Here is a 19,368-nt window from a genome sequence, read left to right as displayed (position 1 = left end):
AAATCTACACCTATCATCCCATCTTCCTTTTTGCTGAAAACCTGGCATCTGTCATTTCTGCATGAAACAGAGCTGTTTTGACTGTCAGTAACAAATTCAGTTCACCCATGATAAACCGACACAGCCTGGTCAGAACAGAGCCTGTCTCACCCCTGTCCTTAATAATCATTTTAACCTTTTTGTCCAGAAGAATTTCTTTTTCTAGAATTATAAAACCAAAGTCATTTAGACAATCAACCTGATTCCACGTGGCCATGAGAACACAGAAACCAGTGAGTACAGCGAACCACGTTCGCAGTCTAACAATCCCAGCACCTCTCAGGAATGCTTCCCAAACACAAACCGGCCAGGGGGGCCAGCAGTGTGGTGGCCAAGAGCAGTCTCTCTCCTGCTGGGACCAGGTAAAAGATAGCTGTTGGCTTCTCAGTAACGAAAGCTTTCTTGTCATTAAATTAATTATGATAGTATCTTACCTAGCCGAGGGTGATATGTTCAAGTTTTTAGGCACAAAGAAAAAAATGAGGTCCCATTGGCAAGGAAGCCTGTTCTAAGGTCCAGCCAAGGGTCTCACAGATCTCTGAGCAAAAGGCCGACCAGCAACACCTTTACCGCTGCTTTGAAGATGCTCAAAGTGTGGGTGGTAGCAAGATCCAGGTAAAAGGGGGAGCGAAATTGGATTTATTATGTAAGGAGCTTTACAAGTCTAAAACATCATTTGCCTCCTTTCAATTCAGAAATCACTTTCTCCTGTGCTGAAAATAAGGCTCTCCCTGGTACTTTCTGTGCCTTCAGAATGCCTCTGGAGTCTTGAAAATGCTTTTTACTGCAGAAACCAGGAAGTGGTGTATAAGAGCATCAAATGATGCTTTGGTCTTCTCTCTGTAAGAACTATTTTAAAGAATGGCAGTGGCCATGAAAAATGATAGAAGATCTTACAAGCTCACAGGGCTTAAGGTTGAATAAAACTAAAGTGTGTGGTGTTCCATGTGTCTTTGTTTTATCTAAGAAAACAAGGCTGCACCTCAGACAGCCTAAAGTTCATTTATTTCCAGTTTATACAAACAGAATTTAATTGCAAGAGCCGCCCTGTTGAGGGGGCTCACTAGGCATGTGGGCTGTCTAGGAGGTGATCTGGTGTTTGTAAGGTCTTATACCATGATGTACCTCGAAACTGCTTCCAGCCTCTAACATGCTGCCAGGAGCCATTGATTTGGGAAAATCCAGGAGGCATGAGAGATCTCTGGAGGTGATCCGATATTTGCAAGGTCTGTATCGTGATGTGCCCCAGAATTGCTTCCAACCTCTGACTACCCTGTCAATTGTGCACTGCTGCATCTCTCTGAAATCTGGCATTAGAGCCGGGCATGGTGGCGCATGCCTTTAATCCCAGCACCCAGGGAGGCAGAGGCAGGTGAATCACTGTGAGTCTAAGGCCAGCTTGGTCTACAAAGTGAGTCCAGGACAGCCAGGACTACATTCATGGCCAGCCCGGTCTACAAAGCAAGTCCAGAATAGCCAAGATTACACAGAGAAACCCTGTCTCAAAAAACCAAAAATAAATACATCTGGCATTGGTGTGAATTGTTATTTTCTGGGTACTGACCAGCTCTGATTGAGCAAACTTCCTAGAGGATCTTATTGAAGATGTACTTTTAGTTATCCAGATGAATTAATCCCTGATTATGGAATTCCTGATTTGGCTCAAATAGTTTTAAAAGTTAAAGTTAGTTTATGGCTGCAATAAATACCTTTGTGGACCTCCAGATGCCTCACTAGGATAGCCTACCAGCAGATTTGTGGCCTCAGATAAGCCTCCACCGCAGATGGCACCACGAATCCTGGTATTTGACCATAAATATAGCCAAATTTGTTTAAACTCCATGTGAACTTATGTGGAATGAAGTTACCTAGAGATGTCTGAATTTACTCTGTTTCTTAGAATGAAAGACAGACAAAATTATTGTCCTGCGCTCATAACAAACTAAGAGATAGCTGGAAGAAATGTTTAGATTTATTTTTAGAATGCATCTGTTTTGTGATTAATTGTACTGTTTTGACTATGAGGTAATTCCCTGTTCTCAGAAGTATAAGTATGGTCTTCTACAATAGAGAGAAAGGAGAGAGCGAGAGAACAGAGGATAAAAAATAAAGCAGCTCAACTTCAGTTGAAGTTAAGATGCCCGACTTCATCCACCTTTTCTCCTGATCCTCTTCTCTTGAATGTATGTGTGTGAGTGGTTTATTTTCTATCTCTCTCTTACTTCTTATTTCTCTGTAGATTCGCAAATAAGTTAGCAGACTCAGGGCCATCAGCCTTCTACAGCTAATAAGCCTACGTTTACACCAACTTATTGGAGATCTCCGCAAAGAGGCCTATCTACAGATCAAAGAGCCTCCTTTTACGACCCCGTACAGTTTCCAGCCAGAAGCCGCTTTTACAGCCTCAGCCATAGGAAAAAAGGTGGTCAGTTTAAGTTCTTCTCAGCCACAGTACAGCCAGTCCCTAGAGAAGAAACCCTGGGCTCTTTTTCCCTTTCCTTCCCTTTTTCTTCTTTCAATCCTGATCGGTTGCCTGAGCCATCAGCTCTGGCCACCCAAGAGATAAAGTGAACAAGAAGGGCACCCGCAATCCTACCCCAGAGAGAATCTACCCTGGACCCTCTCCAGAGCACTAGCCGGGCATTAACATAACTCTCATATAGTAAGACCTCTCTCTCTCTTTGTGTGTGTCTCTCTCTCCCCTCCCCATTGGTTTGCACTGAGCACTAATAAGCTGGAACAAAGCTGTCTTTATTAGCAACACACTTTTATCCAGGATGGAAGACAAATGTCTAAGCTTGAACTGTGTATAGCTTTTAATTAAAAACAAAACAAAACAAAACATGCAATGGCTTATTTAAAATACATAAATTCAGCAGTGAAATCTTAGAACATACTCAAACTCTGTATGAAACTACAAATTCAACGTTATTTTCCATTACTACTATTACTCACCCAACACATAGTTCAACTGAGTGAAAGTAATTTCTTTTCACTTTTGCTAAACAATCTTGCAAGGCCACTGGAAATAAACAGACTCCAAGCTGTCTCTACATACTCAAAAGGAACCAGTATATCAAAACTACAGTAAACAGTACTAATTCAATCAACTGAGCCAACCATAGTTCTGCAAAGAAACAAGACAAAGCAAAATCAAACCTGGTTCCTTTCTCCGAAGAAATGCCAGAGTGTAGCAATATCCAAGAAATACAATTAGATTATTTTAATTACTTCATGTCAACCTGATAAGTCACTACTGTGTAATGCAAAAAAAAAAAAAAAAAAAAAAACCCTGCCACTTGCAATTAATGACTATTAGTACTGCTTCCATTGATCAAATGTCTAACGCACATAAAACATTCAAAGACATTCTGTATATCTTACAGTAATTCAGTGGAGAAGTCCTGTCCCAGGGGTATGTAAATCTGAAGCACGAGAAACCTCTGGATCAGTCCAACTAGAATGAGAGAAAGAGAGAGAGAGAAACATATAACGAAATGTTCAGGCCACTTGTATGTGCACATAAACCAACACAGGCACTGCAGGGTTTAGCGTTCCTGGAGCAGACCAGCCTACGGTTATACACCCATGATTTATAACCTGATTATAAAGGTGAAGACACTGACGACAACTGAATCAAACTTCAACCAGTGTTGCAATTTAAAATCCCATCTGTGGGCCCGGGTGAAATTTTTATGAAAAAAAAAGGGGGGGGGATTTGTATTCACTCTTTTGTCACGCTGTAAGAGAACATGAGCGTAGAGCTGCACTCCACACATATAAAACTGAACTATGGATTCCCATCAGGGTGGTCATAAAAACATGGGCAATTATTTATTTCCATTCACTGACAGGTTTTATAGTCTTACTAAACAACTCAATAAGGAAGAGAGGCTCAAGAAAAGCAACTCTAATTATGACAACCACAACTGAAGGCCCAATGAGGCAGGTTCCGATCCCATGATCTTAACGGTGTCCACAGTGAGCTGGATGAAGAAGCCAAGTCTCACTCACAATCCCTGTTGTCAGCATGCTCTTAATTAACCCTCACCAAGAACCCACAGCTTTTATTCCCTGTCACGAGTTTCACATGGATAAAACAAATTTGGAGAAAACCCAGCTCACATGGCACTATTGAGAGCTGGTCTACAACTGCTTAACCAAAGTCAGCTGATGTTTGTAGCATTTCTCCACAGCAGGTCACTTAGTTCCTTCCCATGAAGGGCTTGAACTTGTGATGGATCCCTTGATTTATGATGATTTTATCAGATGTGGTAGTGCTGCCCTCCCTAGGTGGCATAAGTGGGCTGTAGGCCTTAGCAGGCAAGGCACACAGGAGATTCTGGGTTCAACCCTCGATGAAATAAAAAATGACAACAAAAGCCCACAAGGATCACAGCTCCTAAGATATGCAGGTGAGGAACATTTTTCTGCACTGTGTAAGAAACAGAGATGTCCTACCTTTGTCTATGACCCTCTCCTATAAATATGAAAATGTGAACAAACAGTCAGAAAAGAAGACTTTAAGGAAGAATCAGGTCTGATGGTGGTCCCCTGAAATTTAGCACTTGGGAAGTAGAGGCAGGAAGATCAGGAGTTCAAGGTCATCCTCAGGTTCAGAGCCTCCCTAAGGCTGAAATGCTTGCCTAGTGTGTACAAAGATGAGTTTAATCTTCACCCCCACACCACACATACACACACACATACACACACACACACACACACACACACACACACACACACACACACACTGACATAGGACTCCAAGGAAAGCAACTGACTTAAGGTGATAATATGTTTTATTTATTCTAATAGTAAACTAAATAATTTTAATATTATAATCCAACAATACACTTTTGATTATTTTAAATAAAGACTTTCTGTTTTACAACAGTCCTGAGCAATATAGGCCATCTCTATGTTTAATCCCAAACAAATATAATTAGCCAAATATGTTTACTAATGCTTATTAATGTTTTCATCAAACACACAAGGATAACTCCTTTTACATTACTAAGCTTATAGATGTGTTCAGAGAGAAATTCTAAGGTAAGCAAAACAGAAATGGGAAACCAAAGGCTGTACCCTAGAAAATTCTCTTGGAATGTGTTCTACCACATTCACAGACAGATCCAGTATGGCGAACCAGAGTTGTGACTCATAAAAGCAGTGAATAGCAAAATGAGGCGGCCTCAAATAGGCTGTCATCAGCTAGCCTCTCTGGTCTCTGCACTGATTTGGCCTGCCATCTCCACATTGCCCTCCGATGTAAACAGAGAGTGGGGAACATCAGATTAAATGAAATCACACCTTTAAAACGTTCCTAATCTATGCCACAGATCTCATGGAATCAGTATTGTTCACGTGAAACACAAAGAGGCCCATGTAAAAGGGGGTTTTTAGAAATGAGAGAACTCTGCCATTCAACACTCTCACACACTGAGGCCCCAGTTTCCAAAGGGCTTTCATGTGTGGTGATGGTCTCACAATGATAAGAGAGCTTTGATACCACTTGACAGGCTGATTCTGTACGTCAGCAGTGCTAAATAAACTCCATTGCAGTGTATGTTCTCTGGGCCTAGGAAATTTAAAGCAACCCTTCATGTCTGCATTGTATTTAAAATTACTCTAAGTAATGCTGAGTATGCATTTCATTAGCTTTGAAATGTCCATCAAGTACATAAGACAGAAATTTGTTGTTAAAGGGGTAAAGCCTCCATCCCTTTTTCTCTTAAATATTGAAAAAAAAAAACCACTCATCTTGTAAAATGGCATTAGTTTCAAGCAGTGGTTATACAGCTGTTTCATTAGAGGAAATGACAGACTGCATACCTCCCATACATTTTACAAGGATTACGTCATCCAAGAAGTGGGATGAGGCCCCAGGCAATTACTCCTGCTTCCTGCCCAGAAAGCTCAGGATGAACTCACTCCCAGGCCTCAATCACAGCCTTAGCATAGCTTTAAATCTGTGCCCACTTGGGATGTGCAGTATGGTTTCACAAAAGCGAAGGTTCAACATTCTATGACAGCACTTAACCATAGGCGCTCAAGAGGAAGGGGATGATCAGTAAAGAAATACCACAGGAACTGAGCTTGGAAGACTAATCAGGATATGGCAAGGTGAGGGGTAGGGGTGCGGAGAGAGGGACACAGGAAGGACTCCATCTTATAATGGTCGAAGGATGTCCACGAGGATGGATGTAACAGTTGGAACGAACCTCAACATGTTCACGTGGCTGGCATACGACACTGAGGAGAAAAAGAACGGATTTGAAAGCCAACCACGTGGAGCCGTGAAGGCCAAGTGGAAGCTATGGGCCAACCTAACGTCAGGGGGAAGCCACTGGTTCGTGCATTTCTTAGTACAGATTGGCTTGATCGTATACCAGGTAAACAGGACAGAATAAAGTTTCTGGCGGTGAAGTTTGGTTTCCGCAATTGGCTGTAAAACTAGAAAAGCCTCTATCAATTGCACTGCATGGTCAGTGCTGGTCATGGCCTGAGGGCACGGCAGGGACCAGGCATGGGTCAAAGGGCTGAAAACCGGAAACCGGGTGGAGCATAGGTGTGACTTAAGTATGCATCAGGTGGGCCTCACTGAAAAGATGGAAGGGAGGAGGCCTTGCTGGGCTCCACAACAGCAACAGGCTTGAATGGGTCGAATGCAGGCCAGAGAAAAGAGTATTAGAGAGAAAGCCAGAGAGTTAAGGGGGAACCAGACGGTTTATGTTCCCATAGAGAAACTATTTTTACTTTAAGAAATGGGACATTTTTCAGGAGAAGAATGACATGGTTCACATGCCACTTATAATTAAAAAGTTCTACTCTGGCTACCAGTTTGACTAGAGACTGTAGGGAGGCTGGTAGAAAGCAGCTGCAATGAAATCTAGGCCTGAGAGAGTTCTGCTGCAAGCCAGACTGAGGGCTAAGAAGCAGCAGAGTTGCAACCTCTTTGCCAGTACCAACAATATCTCCGTAAGGGATTCCATAAGAAAATAAAGACAAATAGAAGCCGATTTAATGAGGAATTTTGGCCTCATCGGTTGAAAAGGAGATGCTGCTTGCTTGGACCTTAAAGGAGGCAGCGTGAGGTGGGCGGAGGCGTTCAGCAGCCTGGGCCAGAAGCAGCACTTTCATCACTCCACTTAGGCAGGCTAGGAGAAAAAGACCACTGAATACCTGATGTGCAGGGCTGGATAAGACAGGCATGAATGACATTAAAAACCCACGGTCCTGAGGCTGATAGCCAGGGAGAGCACGGAGCTACAGGGCTACACATAAAGTCCAGGGCACCGCGGCTCTCAGACGGTAACCGGAGAAGACGGGAAACAAGCAAAAGCTATCAGCAGCCTGGTGTATGGCAGGAGTTAGAATGAAGGTTTGAGATATCCGGGGAGCTAAGTGAACGAAGTGTATCAAGGTGGCACAAGCTCCCTCAGATGCTCCCAGAAGGGAAAACGAGGGCTGACAAGCCCCTGACCGGTTCAGGAACACAGAAGCCTACTCACTCTGATAAGAGCACTATAATGGAAAGGTGAGACAAAAGCCCCTTGGGGGTGGGGGAGTGCGGCGCGGGGCTTGGGGTTAAACAGAGCAAGGATCGCGAGAAGTCACCCTCCTCTTCACAACAGCTGAACTTGGGCTGCAGTGATACAGATGGCCGGGCAAACACTAGTTGATTCAGCAGGGAAACCAATGACTTTGGACGTGACCCTTGGACAGAAAGTCCCCACTGGATTATTTACGTGATGCGTCTTACGTGGGCAACTCCACAGAGCACACAGGTGCTGAAGGGTGGCAGAGATTTATCTAACTGGTAAACGACCCACTAATGTGTCATTCCAGAGGGCAGATGGTTACAATCAGAAATTAGAAACTGAACTGTCAAAGTTTCTTACTGTGGCGAATTTAGCAAACTTACTGAACGTCAATGGTATGTCATCACGGAGTTAGGGGTCACAAAGAAGACGGTGGTTCATACCCTGGGGAGGTACAGTGTGATGCTCACTACCACATGCTCCTTTATCTGATGGGTGTTCTTATTTACACAATAGGCTCTCAGGCTTGGGCTCAATCCCTAGCAACATACAGAACACATATTAAAAAGAACATCTATTGAGTACCTGCCATGTACCAGCCACTGGGGAAAGGCCTGCTGTTGGTACCTGATTTCTCACTTTAATTGTCGTTATAAACTGTACAGATTCTAGGCTTTATATACCATTTCAAGCACTGTGTGACACACATCCAAACACGAATATGAGGAAGCCATGAATTGCTTAAGGCAGCAAATTAATTTTTAAAATTTAACAATAAGTATTCTCTTTCAAGGTCAGCATCTCATATTGGTTTATAAAGAAACAACAACAAAAACAGCAGGGCTAGGGGAACGGCTCAGCAGGTAAAGACATTTGCTTGCCAAGCTGATAACCTGAGTTCCATTCCCAGAACCCACAGGAGGGAAGGAGAGACATTGTCCTCTGAACTCCATACACAGCATGGTGCAGGCCTACACCCATGCAATAATAAAGAAAACTAATAACAAATTAAAAACACAACTACTATTTTTACTTAGGATCCATCAAATACCATTTAATTCAGAATGATCACTATTTAGGAGCAGTCAAACCTACATAATTTCATTACGGAACTTTCTTGTACGTATCTAATAAAGTCAGAAACACAAATGAACTATTGAACGTCAAGTTTGTATAAAGTGTATGTTTACTCTTAAGAGAGGAATACATAATGGTAACTGAACTTCATTTAGATGCTAATTGAAAGGCGCTTCTCCTCTATTTAAGGCATGCTTTCTACTTTCAGTTTAACTCTACCAACCTCACACAGAAGGTCATTTTACACAAGTAAAATTAACCATGGACTTCTGTTATCACAACTTCCAAAGAGCTTATCTGAAAGGCATTCGTGCCAGGGAGACCACGTAAACTGTTTCATTTGCTCCACTCCTGCACATGCTACAGGAAAGCCAGATTAATTTTTAATTGCAGGGCATTGTGTAAGAAATACATTAGAAGATTCTTCTGTTTCTTCTAATTAAAAGCCTTCATCATTACATTTAAAGAGGTAATTATAATACACTAAACTGGGTTTCTGAAGAAATTAAGAAAAAAAAAACCCTCAAGAACTTGAATAAGAGTAGAAAGGGGGGAGGAAGGGAGTCCGTATTTAGTCACTTTGGTAAAGAAGGAATCTTTCTTAAAGCCAAATGGGAATGATGTTAGGAGTGAGTGACAAGACCGTGGGTACCGTGCAGAGGACACTGAGAGGCAGGCAGGCTGTCTTTACAAGGCCAACAATAAGGGCAAACAAGACAGCCAGCTTCGAACAGCCATGTTCCTGTAATGTACCTGTTTCATAAAGTTGATATCCTGAAACAGATGAACTGTGCCTCTTGTAAGAAAAATAAAAACTGCAATTGCAGATATGCTTCCCTGCCTTGTTTTAGTTCACTTACAAATACAAATGTATATGAAATTAAAAAACAACAACAAAACATCCTGCTATCGATCACACAGCCAAGTAGGAACTGTAGGGAGCCATATTTACTTGTGGAAGAAAATTAATTTAAAAAATTTAACAACAATTATCTATTTTCTTTCAGGGTTGCTTTCTTACATTGGTTTATAAAGAAACACCAGCAACATAGTCTAAATTAAATTATCTTCCATCTGTAATCTGCATGGCTTGATGATTCACATCTTAGATTGTCGCACTGCACTTGAAATGGTACATGAAGCCTAGCATCTGTACAGTTTACAAAGAAAATTAAAATGAGAAAACAGGCACCGGCAGCAGGTCTTTCCACAGTGCCCGGCGCGTGGAAGGTACTCACACGTGTTCTTTTTAATATGTTTTATTCTGTGTTCTAGGGATTGAACCTATGAGCCTCCATCACTTGGCGGTACCTACACCTACAGCCCTGCAGTAAATGTTCGTAATGAAAGAAGTAAGTGATGAGTACAAAAGAGAATTGCCTATTTATTCCTACAAAATGCCAGAAACCTATATTTAACCAATAGGACATAGTTCATAAAAAGTCTGATTATATTTATACATTATGTTTCTCTGATGGTATCACTCTATTGAAAGTTTAATCTGGCCACAGAACCTTAAATCCCAACCTCACCTCTGCCAACAACTGCTTTTCTGGGTCATACCTTTAAGTCACCTCATGAGGTTCTGTCTGCTTTAAAAAGCTACTGCCAATTCTCACACTGGAATCTGTAGCTGTCTGTTAAATAACATTCATGTCTGTACTTATTAGATATTAAAGTTCCTAAAGGTTTATCAATTATTGTTACTATTAATGTCTTGAGTAATTTTTTTTAATTTTTATTCTTAAAAAATAAAGCCCTTGTAACTTATGGACTCTTGAGTTCATGTCAAAACTTCGCCTTTAACCACCTGATTTTCTAATAAAAACCCAATGTTTGCTCCTCTGTTAAGGAGTGCTATGAAAAAATCCCTCACACAGAAATAGTCTCAACAAATGCTAGTATCACAAGTGGCTACTAACATAATCTCTTAGGTCTTAAAATAGTTCTAAATTTCAAACAGAGAGTGAGGTAGGATATGTATGTAAAGTGCATAGCACATAGTTGACTTCTACATTAAAAATACCACAGGACTTCACACCAGCAGATGCCTCATCGGTCCTATGAACACGCCAGCTTCTGAGACAGAAAGCATAGTTCTCTCAGTGTTACGCAGCAGCATGAGACGTCTTACTCACGGGTTTGCTTGTTTTCCTTCGGTAACTGAATCCTGTTGGTTTGGCTGCTGCCTTCCAGCACAAATACAAAACTTTTAACTTCTTTATCAAACTCCTATGGAACAGAATGGGAAAAAAAAACCCAGTAATTGAAGCATATATCATTCGGCTTCTTCTATAAAATTGGAACTGCAACGGCTGGGACACAAAACCACACTAACCACATGGCTAATTTCTTATTGCGTGAAAACATCTATCCTCCAGATGAAAAAATGGTTTTCCAACTTCAGGGATTCCAAAGCCATTGACCTGGTTCAGGGTTCCGTGGCTCCTTGCTGCCTGTATGCACTTCCATCTAGGTGCAGCTGATTACTGGCCCTGCCACTGCAGAAGAAAGTATCTAACCAGCGCTGAGTTCACACTAGAATGCCTCTGCTTTGGGGACATAGGTCAAATGGAATTAACTGTCATTTCATATCTGTTGTGCGTTTGAAAACACTATATATATGTATATACATATCATTTATTTAAAATCAATATGAATTAAAATGTAACAAGTAAGGCTATCTAAAAAGTTAACCTAGGGGCAGAAGAGATGGCGAGGCTGTTCAGAGTTCTTGCTGCTCTTCTAGAAGGACCCACGTTCAGTTCCTAGGACTCATGGTGGGCAGCTCACAACAACCTATGCCTCTACTCCAGGGGAACAGACACTGTCCTCACTCATAGTATGTAGCCCCAGCAGCAATCTCAACTCCTTGAAAACTCAAAGTTCTCTCTGGATATAATGATTTTATTTGTACCACTCCCTCTGCTTGGGATGCTCCAGTGTGCACCAGCCTCACCTGATGCCTGGTTGACTCTTAGTACCTAGGTTAGTAGTTACTTTGGGCAGCTGTCATGCCGTATCCGGCACAAACAACTGAAGGCGATGCAATATTTATCTTAAGGTCAGGGTTTCCGAGAATGTAATCCACAGTTCCCTGGCCCCGGGGAACAGTGGCCGCGCATTGGTGGAAGAGCTTCTTCTGGTAAGGACTAGAAAGCTAGGGCCAAGGATGACCCTTCACACGCCCAGCCTCAGTGATCTACTTCTTACATCTTGACCCCACCTGCCAGAGTTTCCACAACCCCTAGAAACAGGTCCACCAGTCTGAGATCAAGTGCCTAAACATAGGAGCCTGTGGGGTACCACACCACAACTCACGTTTCCTTGGAGAAGGCTCCCCTGACTTTGCTGGTACATAGTCTCTGAGTCCCATTTCTCTCTCATTCAGAGCGGTAGCTGCATCAGGTTGGCCCTTGGCTTTCCAGACAGAGGGGCACGTAACTATCTTTCTCACCATGTTATTTTCCTCATATAACACTCTGTAAAACGCTTAATGTTATGCCTGACAAATGTTAAGCACTTAGTAGCTTTAAGTTTCATCTATAGGTATTTTTAGTCTTCCCTTGGACAGAGCCAGGATTTTAGGTATGGTGGCAGCCGGCAGAACAGGCTTCCACTGGATGGCTCCCGTTTTCCCTAGGAAGTGTGTGCTGGGTGTGTGGGTCAGTTTCTGGTGAGTGAAAGGTGCACGCGTGGGTGTGGGTTTGGGTTGAGAGTATGCAGAGTGTGGTGGTTGGAAATCGAAGATAACAAGAAAAGGTCATCTTGGAGACTGACAAGAACATAACAGGATAGTTTTCTGGACTGCTGGGGCTGGGTTCACAGTGATACCAATCTAAAAAGGCTGTAGGCACTTTCTCCAAAAGGACTGAGAAGCCTAGACACCGGCAAAGGAAAGACGAGGGCTCTAGCCAGGACTGGCTAGGCCAGTGTCAGGATGGGACAGAGAGCAAAGGCATTCACGGTCCTCACGTGACACTTTACTCTCTGCAGTGGAGAAGGGGATGAGAACTCAAAGAGCGTAAATAAAACTAAACACAAGGGGAAACAAGAGCGCGTGGCCTGAAGGTCCCGACCACAGCAAAGAACAAACAGAGCAAGAGGAACAGAACAAGTGACCTTAAGAGCCAGAGACTGAGGTAATTTCAGAGGTCCTGCTATGTGCAGTGATGAGAGGTCAAGGGTGTGACAGGAAGAATGAGGCTGCAGCACAGTGGAAGAGGATGAAATCAAGAAACCGAGAGGCCCAGGGCTTAGAGATTTTCTTCTCTGACATCAAAGGCAGCTGAAATGATAAAGCAGGACCCAGGATACATGAAGCAGTCACACACTGTGTGGCAGTCCTAGCCAGCTAAGGAGGGGTAACACACTGTGTGGCAGTCCTAGCCTGCTAAGGAGGGGTAACACACTGTGTGGCAGTCCTAGCCAGCTAAGGAGGGGTAACACACTGTGTGGCAGTCCTAGCCAGCTAAGGAGGGGTAACACACTGTGTGGCAGTCCTAGCCAGCTAAGGAGGGGTGTCTGGAGCAGCTGCAGCCAACAGCACGCAAGCCTTGGAGGGTGAAAGAACAAGAGAATCAGTGCTGAAGTCTGATGGAGCCCTCTATTTTTCTGTACCCTTCCCTCCTATTTCTTCCCAGGATTTGACTCTTAGTTTCTAACACTTACTTTCCAGATCACAGATGGACTGCCAAAGATCTTCCATTTTGCTCCAGGATTTTTCCCCTGAGCGCTAAAAATTTCAACAAATGCACCTCCCTAGAAAATAAGAACAAGAAATTCAGAGTGAAACACAATGCTGTGGCAGAAACCGTATCCCCCACAGAGTCTAAAACCAGTGTTCCAGCCATCTGTCAGTTAAACAGAGCTGGGAAGAAACACTATCCCTGTTTTTATGCCCATTTTATACCTTGGCTGTATTTAAGCCACAACCATTGTGATTTGGGTCACCTGACACTAGCAGGGAATTCACTTTTTAAAAGATGACAAATATCAACTGTGCCTTAGAAATAGTACGGATGGAGCCCAGTGACTTGACATGTACAGATCAGGTCTGCAAAGCATCCTAAAAATACCAGGCTGAAGGGCTTAAGCTCAATTTGTCAACTAAGCCAATAAATTCTTATTATTATATATGAATACAAATTTAGTAGTCATACTGATTTGGACTCAATACTTTCTTTTTAACTTTCTGAATTTGGAGTTTTTTGATGTCTTGATATTTCCATCTGTCAAATCATCAGAAACAATACCTGGCATACAGCAAGGGCTTAATAGTGCCATTGAAGATTATTCAGTAAAGGGAAAAGGCCTAGAAAGGACTGGCGTAGGGTGGAAGAGTTCTTCCTCGACATCTCTATACTATCTTACACACAAATAAATGTGGAAACATACGGGAAGAACAAAGAGAAGATTTTCCATAGGTTGCATGTTCCTTACTGTAAACTCAAGACCACAAAGTCAAACGTTACATTTAGCATTTAATATAAAAATGCTAAAGATATTACTAAGTGCCCATATACTCTGCTCAAAACAATGGGGGAAACAAATGATTATCTCCAAGGAAGAATTTATTGCAAAATTTGAGAGGCTGAGATGAAGACTAAATATGGTTTGAATCACAAGCAGTACACTAAAAGGAAAAAAATACCTGTTTAATTGTGTGTGTGTGTGTGTGTGTGTGTGAAAAATTACTAGTCTTTTCCCTCAAGCATATATTTTTGCTTCTGAGATGCAGATACTTTCTATTATGTGCAAAATTGTACGTGCTATTGCTTCTAAGGGCAGGTCATTTTGCTATGAATTTTAAGTTTGAGGCAGCTGGGTTTAAAAAAGAAATTCCCTGAAACTTAGCACAACAGCGAATCTTTTCTCCTCACTTTTCCCCTATGTTTTTCCAATTACCCACAGTTGGCATCTGCTATTTCACAACATTATACTTGATCTACATGAAATGAGATTAAACGAAGTTTATTTTCATCCACAGAATTAATTTCTAAAACCAGACAAAAGAAAAGCACACAGTGCTTTAAGGACAAGTAGTGCTTGGCCCAAAGGATGAAGCCACGAAGAGGTAGAGGCTGAGGAATGGGGTATTGGCCACTCTGACAATGTTCCCACCAGCGAAGTGAAGATGCTGGTAGTTTCAGATGAAGCCAGGAGAGGGGAGGGCAGGAGAGCTGGTGCAGAAAGCCATTCAGTGAGCTGAGGAAAGGATGCCATCCATAGGGCAGTGTGTGACCGAGGAACGCTCAGAAAACAGGCTGTCCAAATGTAATCCTTGCACTTGGGAACTGCTTTAAAAATTAGATCAGACTGGCTAATCCCATCTGCACATTTTCACTCTCCAGATCTAGATGGAGGGTCAAGAAGTCTGTATTTTTGTTAACTACTCCCCAGCTAATCCTGCTGTACCCCCATGCTGGAGAGTCACTAACTAGGAAAAAGAAAACGGCACACTACCCCAGTGCTTACTCTAATCTTGGGTTTAAAAGGATCTGTTCTTTCTTTCACTCTTCTAATTAGCTTCTGAGATATCAGAGAGCACCCCCGGGGTTTTAACCCCGGGTGCTTGTTAAAACTCAGGATGTCTGGGTCCTCTGCTCAAGATTCTGATTCCGGATATCTGGAGTGTTGGGGGTACAGTGTGGTGGTGGTCATGACCTGCTCAGTAATCAGAACAGCTGAAAGGCAACTGAGCTGGATGGAGCATGAACGCCTCAAGGTCAAGACAACTTAGCCACTAACTATTTTTCACCCAGGGAGTGGGGCTTTCACATCCAGAACGGGATCCAGCTCACCCCCGAAGAGGAAGCCAGAGAGTGTGGAAGCCCTTTGGGGTTACCTGGTACTCATTTTTGAACATTCCCGCAGAGGACCCGGGGTTTTGGGGGGACAGAGTTTGCTGGCTGGAGATGGCCTCTCTGGCTCGGGCTCTCCTCGGTGCCTCGCGCCTGCAGTCAGTCGCCGACCCGCGCCATCCTGGTCCCCGCTCGGGGCGCCACAGCCGAGGATGGCGCAGCGACCTGTGGGCTCCGCCGGCCGAGTGATTGTGCGTAACCTACGTGACCGCCCAGCCGCCACCTCCCAGCACAAACCGACCGCGCCCGCGGGAACCGCGCAGCCAGCTCTGGGGCTTCACAGCCGCGCCCATTGGCTCCCCGGAGGCGCCTGCGCACTGAGCTCTTCCCTTTTATACCTCTGGCTAGGCTGAGGCGTTGCCGAGGCTACTGTGGGGCTTGTCCACCTGTGGCAACTTGTAACCTATTAGCAAAAAAGCGTGGGGTTACCTCAGGCTCTAATACCGATCTTGTATCTTTACAGGAGCTATAAGTATTGTTAATTCTGGTAACTGCTGTTTGGTCAGGTGGTCCCTGGTTCATACACTCCCATACCCATTGGGTTCTTTGAGAAGTAACAGTTTGGGAAGGGCTCAGAAATTAGGTTGTTCATTCAAGATTGAACCCTTTCCTTTTTTTTAATGTTTATTTTGTTTGTTTGTTTGTTTGTTTTTGTTTTGAGTTTATTTGCTTGGTTTGGTTTTTGGTTTTTTCGAGACAGGGTCTCTCTGTTTAGCCTTAGCTGTCCTAGACTCGCTTTGTAGACCGGTCTGGCCTCGAACTCACAGCGATCCGCCTGCTTCTGCCTCCTGAGTGCTGGGATTAAAGGCGTGCGCCGCCACCACCACCCGGTTCAAACCACTTAAACTAACTGAGGTAAGGGCTCCAGATACTATGCTGAGAGTCTAGCTGTGAAAGAGAAGGTCCCGCCTGCGCCCAGTTACATTATAGGTGACAAAGGTAGTAAAGAGAAGGTCCCGCCTACACCCCGGTTACATTATAGGTGACAAAGGCAATAATTAAATGAATGAAAATATAGTCGCAACTTGAGCTGAATGTTGTGAACACAGAAAGTGAACAGCACTGGAAGAGCGTGTTAGTTGCCTGTGGCTATTGTGACAAGTTATCACAAAAGTGGCTTGAAAATGAGAAATGTATTATCTTGTAGTTCAGGAAGTTCTAAGTACAAAGTAAGTATTCAGCAGGGCTGCACTCTGTCTGGACACTGGTGAATGCCTTTGTCAATTGTCATCCCTGCCTGGGCTACAGCTCACCAATCTTGGCTCGCTCCCTCTCCTCTGTGTGTCCTCTTTGTACTAATGAAAAGGCATGTGATGAAGAGTAAAGCCTGTATTGGCTAACGACCTAAGGAAGGAAAGCTTGTTTTTTGCTTGTTTGTTTGTTTCCTCTCATAGTTTGAGAGGCTACATACAGTTCAGTGTGGCAAGTGTAACTCCCAAAATTAACCTGTAAGCCCCACCAGCCCAACCTCCTGGGATGCTGGGAGTTGTAGTTCTTGGAATAGAACAAAGTTTCACGGAAAATTACCATGACTACTGGTTTGTCTAGGAAACCCTGCAATATGTGTCTGAGGGCCACGCAGGCAGGAAACTCCAGGGACTGGTCCTGACCAAAGTCCATCTCTTGGTCTGTATTTAATAGGTAATAAATCTTGCTTCAAACTTGGCCCAAAATGATGGAATTGGTTTTTCTCTGGCAAAACTCGGGATTGACACAAGAAAGGCATGGTGGCTGAAACATGAGGTCACCTTGCAGAGAGATGAACTGAATCAGATCACTTTCTCCATTTTATTTAGCCTAAGACCCCAGGCCCTGGGACAGTGCCATGCATGTTCAGCCTCACTGACATGCTCAGAGGTCTGTCCCTCAGGTAATTCTAAATTACCCAAGCTATGATAACACTCTTCTAATTACCGCTTTGTTGACAACCATTTATAGTGTGGTAAGAGTATCTTTATGAACTGCAAATCCCAGGGCTGGGAAGAAGGTTCAGTCAAGCAATAAGACCTGAGTTCAATCTCCAGTGCCCACATAAAAGCCAGTGTATCTCTTGTTCCATTTCTTGAGAAAACAGACAATAGAGAGAGGTTGATCTCTGAAACCAGCCAGCTTGGTGGAATTGGTGAGCTGCAGGTTTGGTGACAAATCTTGCCAAATGGAGAATGATGGGAAAAAAAATACTTGATGTCAACCCTGTGGCTTCCATACACATCGACACGCGCATGTGCACACACCATGTGAATACATATACATATACATACATAAAAACACACATGCATACACAAAGTAAAAAAAATTTTTTTAAAGGTGAATCGAACCACACCAGATTTCCCCTTCTCCCCTTACGACTACCGAGCCTGAGCTGTGACCTCTAGCCCTCACCTTCCTCTCCAGTTCCAGCCTATTTACCTATTTTCCCACCCTTTACTCACCCTGCTTCCATCCCAGGCGCATTGTGTACTTTTTAAATTCACATTTAATATGTTCCTATTCACTGCAAGCCTTTATGGTTAAGAGTTTGCTTACTTAAGGGTAAGTTAATAACCTATAGCAAAAAAAATCGAATTAACTAATTGCTTTATTTCTTTGTATGTACATTTGTGTTCACATGTGCATGCATGCACATAGGTGCATGGAGGTCATAGGCCAACCTGAAGGAGACATTTCTCTCCTTTAAGCACCTGAGCCTCAGGGCTTGAACTCAGATGGCAAGCACCTATGCCCATTGAAGCTAACCTCAATTTTTATAGAAAAAAAATTGCTACAGAGCCAAACATGATAACCACAGTATACTCATGAGTGTGATTACTCCAATAGCTTTGTTTTCATTATTCCTTTCTTCCGTTTAAGGCTGTAAGAATATAGTTTCATGTGCTTCAAGGCCAAGTGTCAGCTCCTAACCCTCTGATCTCTTGGCAAATTAAAGACACTGAGGGTTGTATTTTCATTTGCAAGTTCGGTATAGGTCTAGCCAGACAATGGGCAAATCTGAAAGCTGCCAAAAGCAGATCAGCTTGACATATGACGAGAGCTGCCCTTACCACTCACAGTGGCAGCCAAAGCAAAATAACTATATATAGTTCTTGAGCGACATACGCTTAAAACTGGAGATGGGATGAGGTCCAATTTTGTAATGGCAATTGCTCTTATTTAATTTGGATGGATGCTAGCTATGTGCAAAATCTTGGACTTGACAATGCCTTCAAGAATATCTACCAGAACTGTGAGAGAGAAAAAAAAGCCAGCCTCCCCAAATAGCTTGGCTTAAAACACGCTATTTATGTGTGTTATAAAAGACAGTGAAACTGTTTCTTTAATTGCTATAATTTTTTAAGAAGTCAGTACATTTAGTAATTGCATTAAATTGCTTAACTTAATTTGACAACATTAAGAATTAGTCACTTTACAAGCTTTAAAATGTTCATTTTTGTTCTACGAAGAAAGTAATTTTGTGGTATATTAATATTATTAAAGAATATGGGATGGCATTTAAAACAGAATAGGCTAGAGACAGCTTTTCAAGGTAGTAGGATCTTTTTTCTGCCAAGTAGTTATTAAGTTAAATGTCTATGATTATCAATTTGGTGAGTAACAGTTCTCTTTTGAGCTAAGAATATACTGTTTATACCACAATCTACTTATGGTTAACATTTTGGGTGTGGTTCATAATTTACTTGTCACAAGGAGAATAAAAACGTGATTTGATTATCAGAATTTGTTATGCTTCACAATAACATTGAAATGTTTAATACTTGAAGAGTGAAGACTTTTCCTCACTGTGGCTGACTTTGAGTTTAATTTTGAACGGTGTCTACTTGGTAGTCTTAAACAAGTTATTATTGAGGAAG

General features: G+C 42.7%; 1 protein-coding gene across 5 annotated transcripts in view; it reads right to left on the bottom strand.

Annotated features, from left to right (window-relative positions):
* The window catches only part of CFAP20DC (CFAP20 domain containing), a 260,697-nt gene extending 244,940 nt beyond the window's left edge, over positions 1–15,757 (bottom strand). For 4 of the 5 annotated variants that reach the window (XM_084794501.1, XM_084794503.1, XM_084794502.1 and 1 more), the window contains exons 1-4: positions 15,505–15,757; positions 13,329–13,418; positions 10,796–10,889; positions 3,424–3,496 (exon numbers count right to left, since the gene is read on the bottom strand). In XM_084794501.1, coding sequence (XP_084650627.1) covers positions 3,424–3,496; positions 10,796–10,889; positions 13,329–13,418; positions 15,505–15,525 — 278 coding nt within the window. In that variant the 5' untranslated portion in view covers positions 15,526–15,757. Of the gene's footprint in view, positions 1–3,423; positions 3,497–10,795; positions 10,890–13,328; positions 13,419–15,504 lie in introns of those variants that run through there. The other variant, XM_084794504.1, reaches the window with a different exon arrangement.
* Positions 15,758–19,368: the final 3,611 nt, after the last annotated feature.

This window comes from Acomys minous (assembly GCF_964271855.1).
Source record: "Acomys minous genome assembly, chromosome: 9".
NCBI lineage: Eukaryota > Metazoa > Chordata > Mammalia > Rodentia > Muridae > Acomys > Acomys minous.
This window is presented reverse-complemented; position numbering and strand designations above follow the sequence as displayed.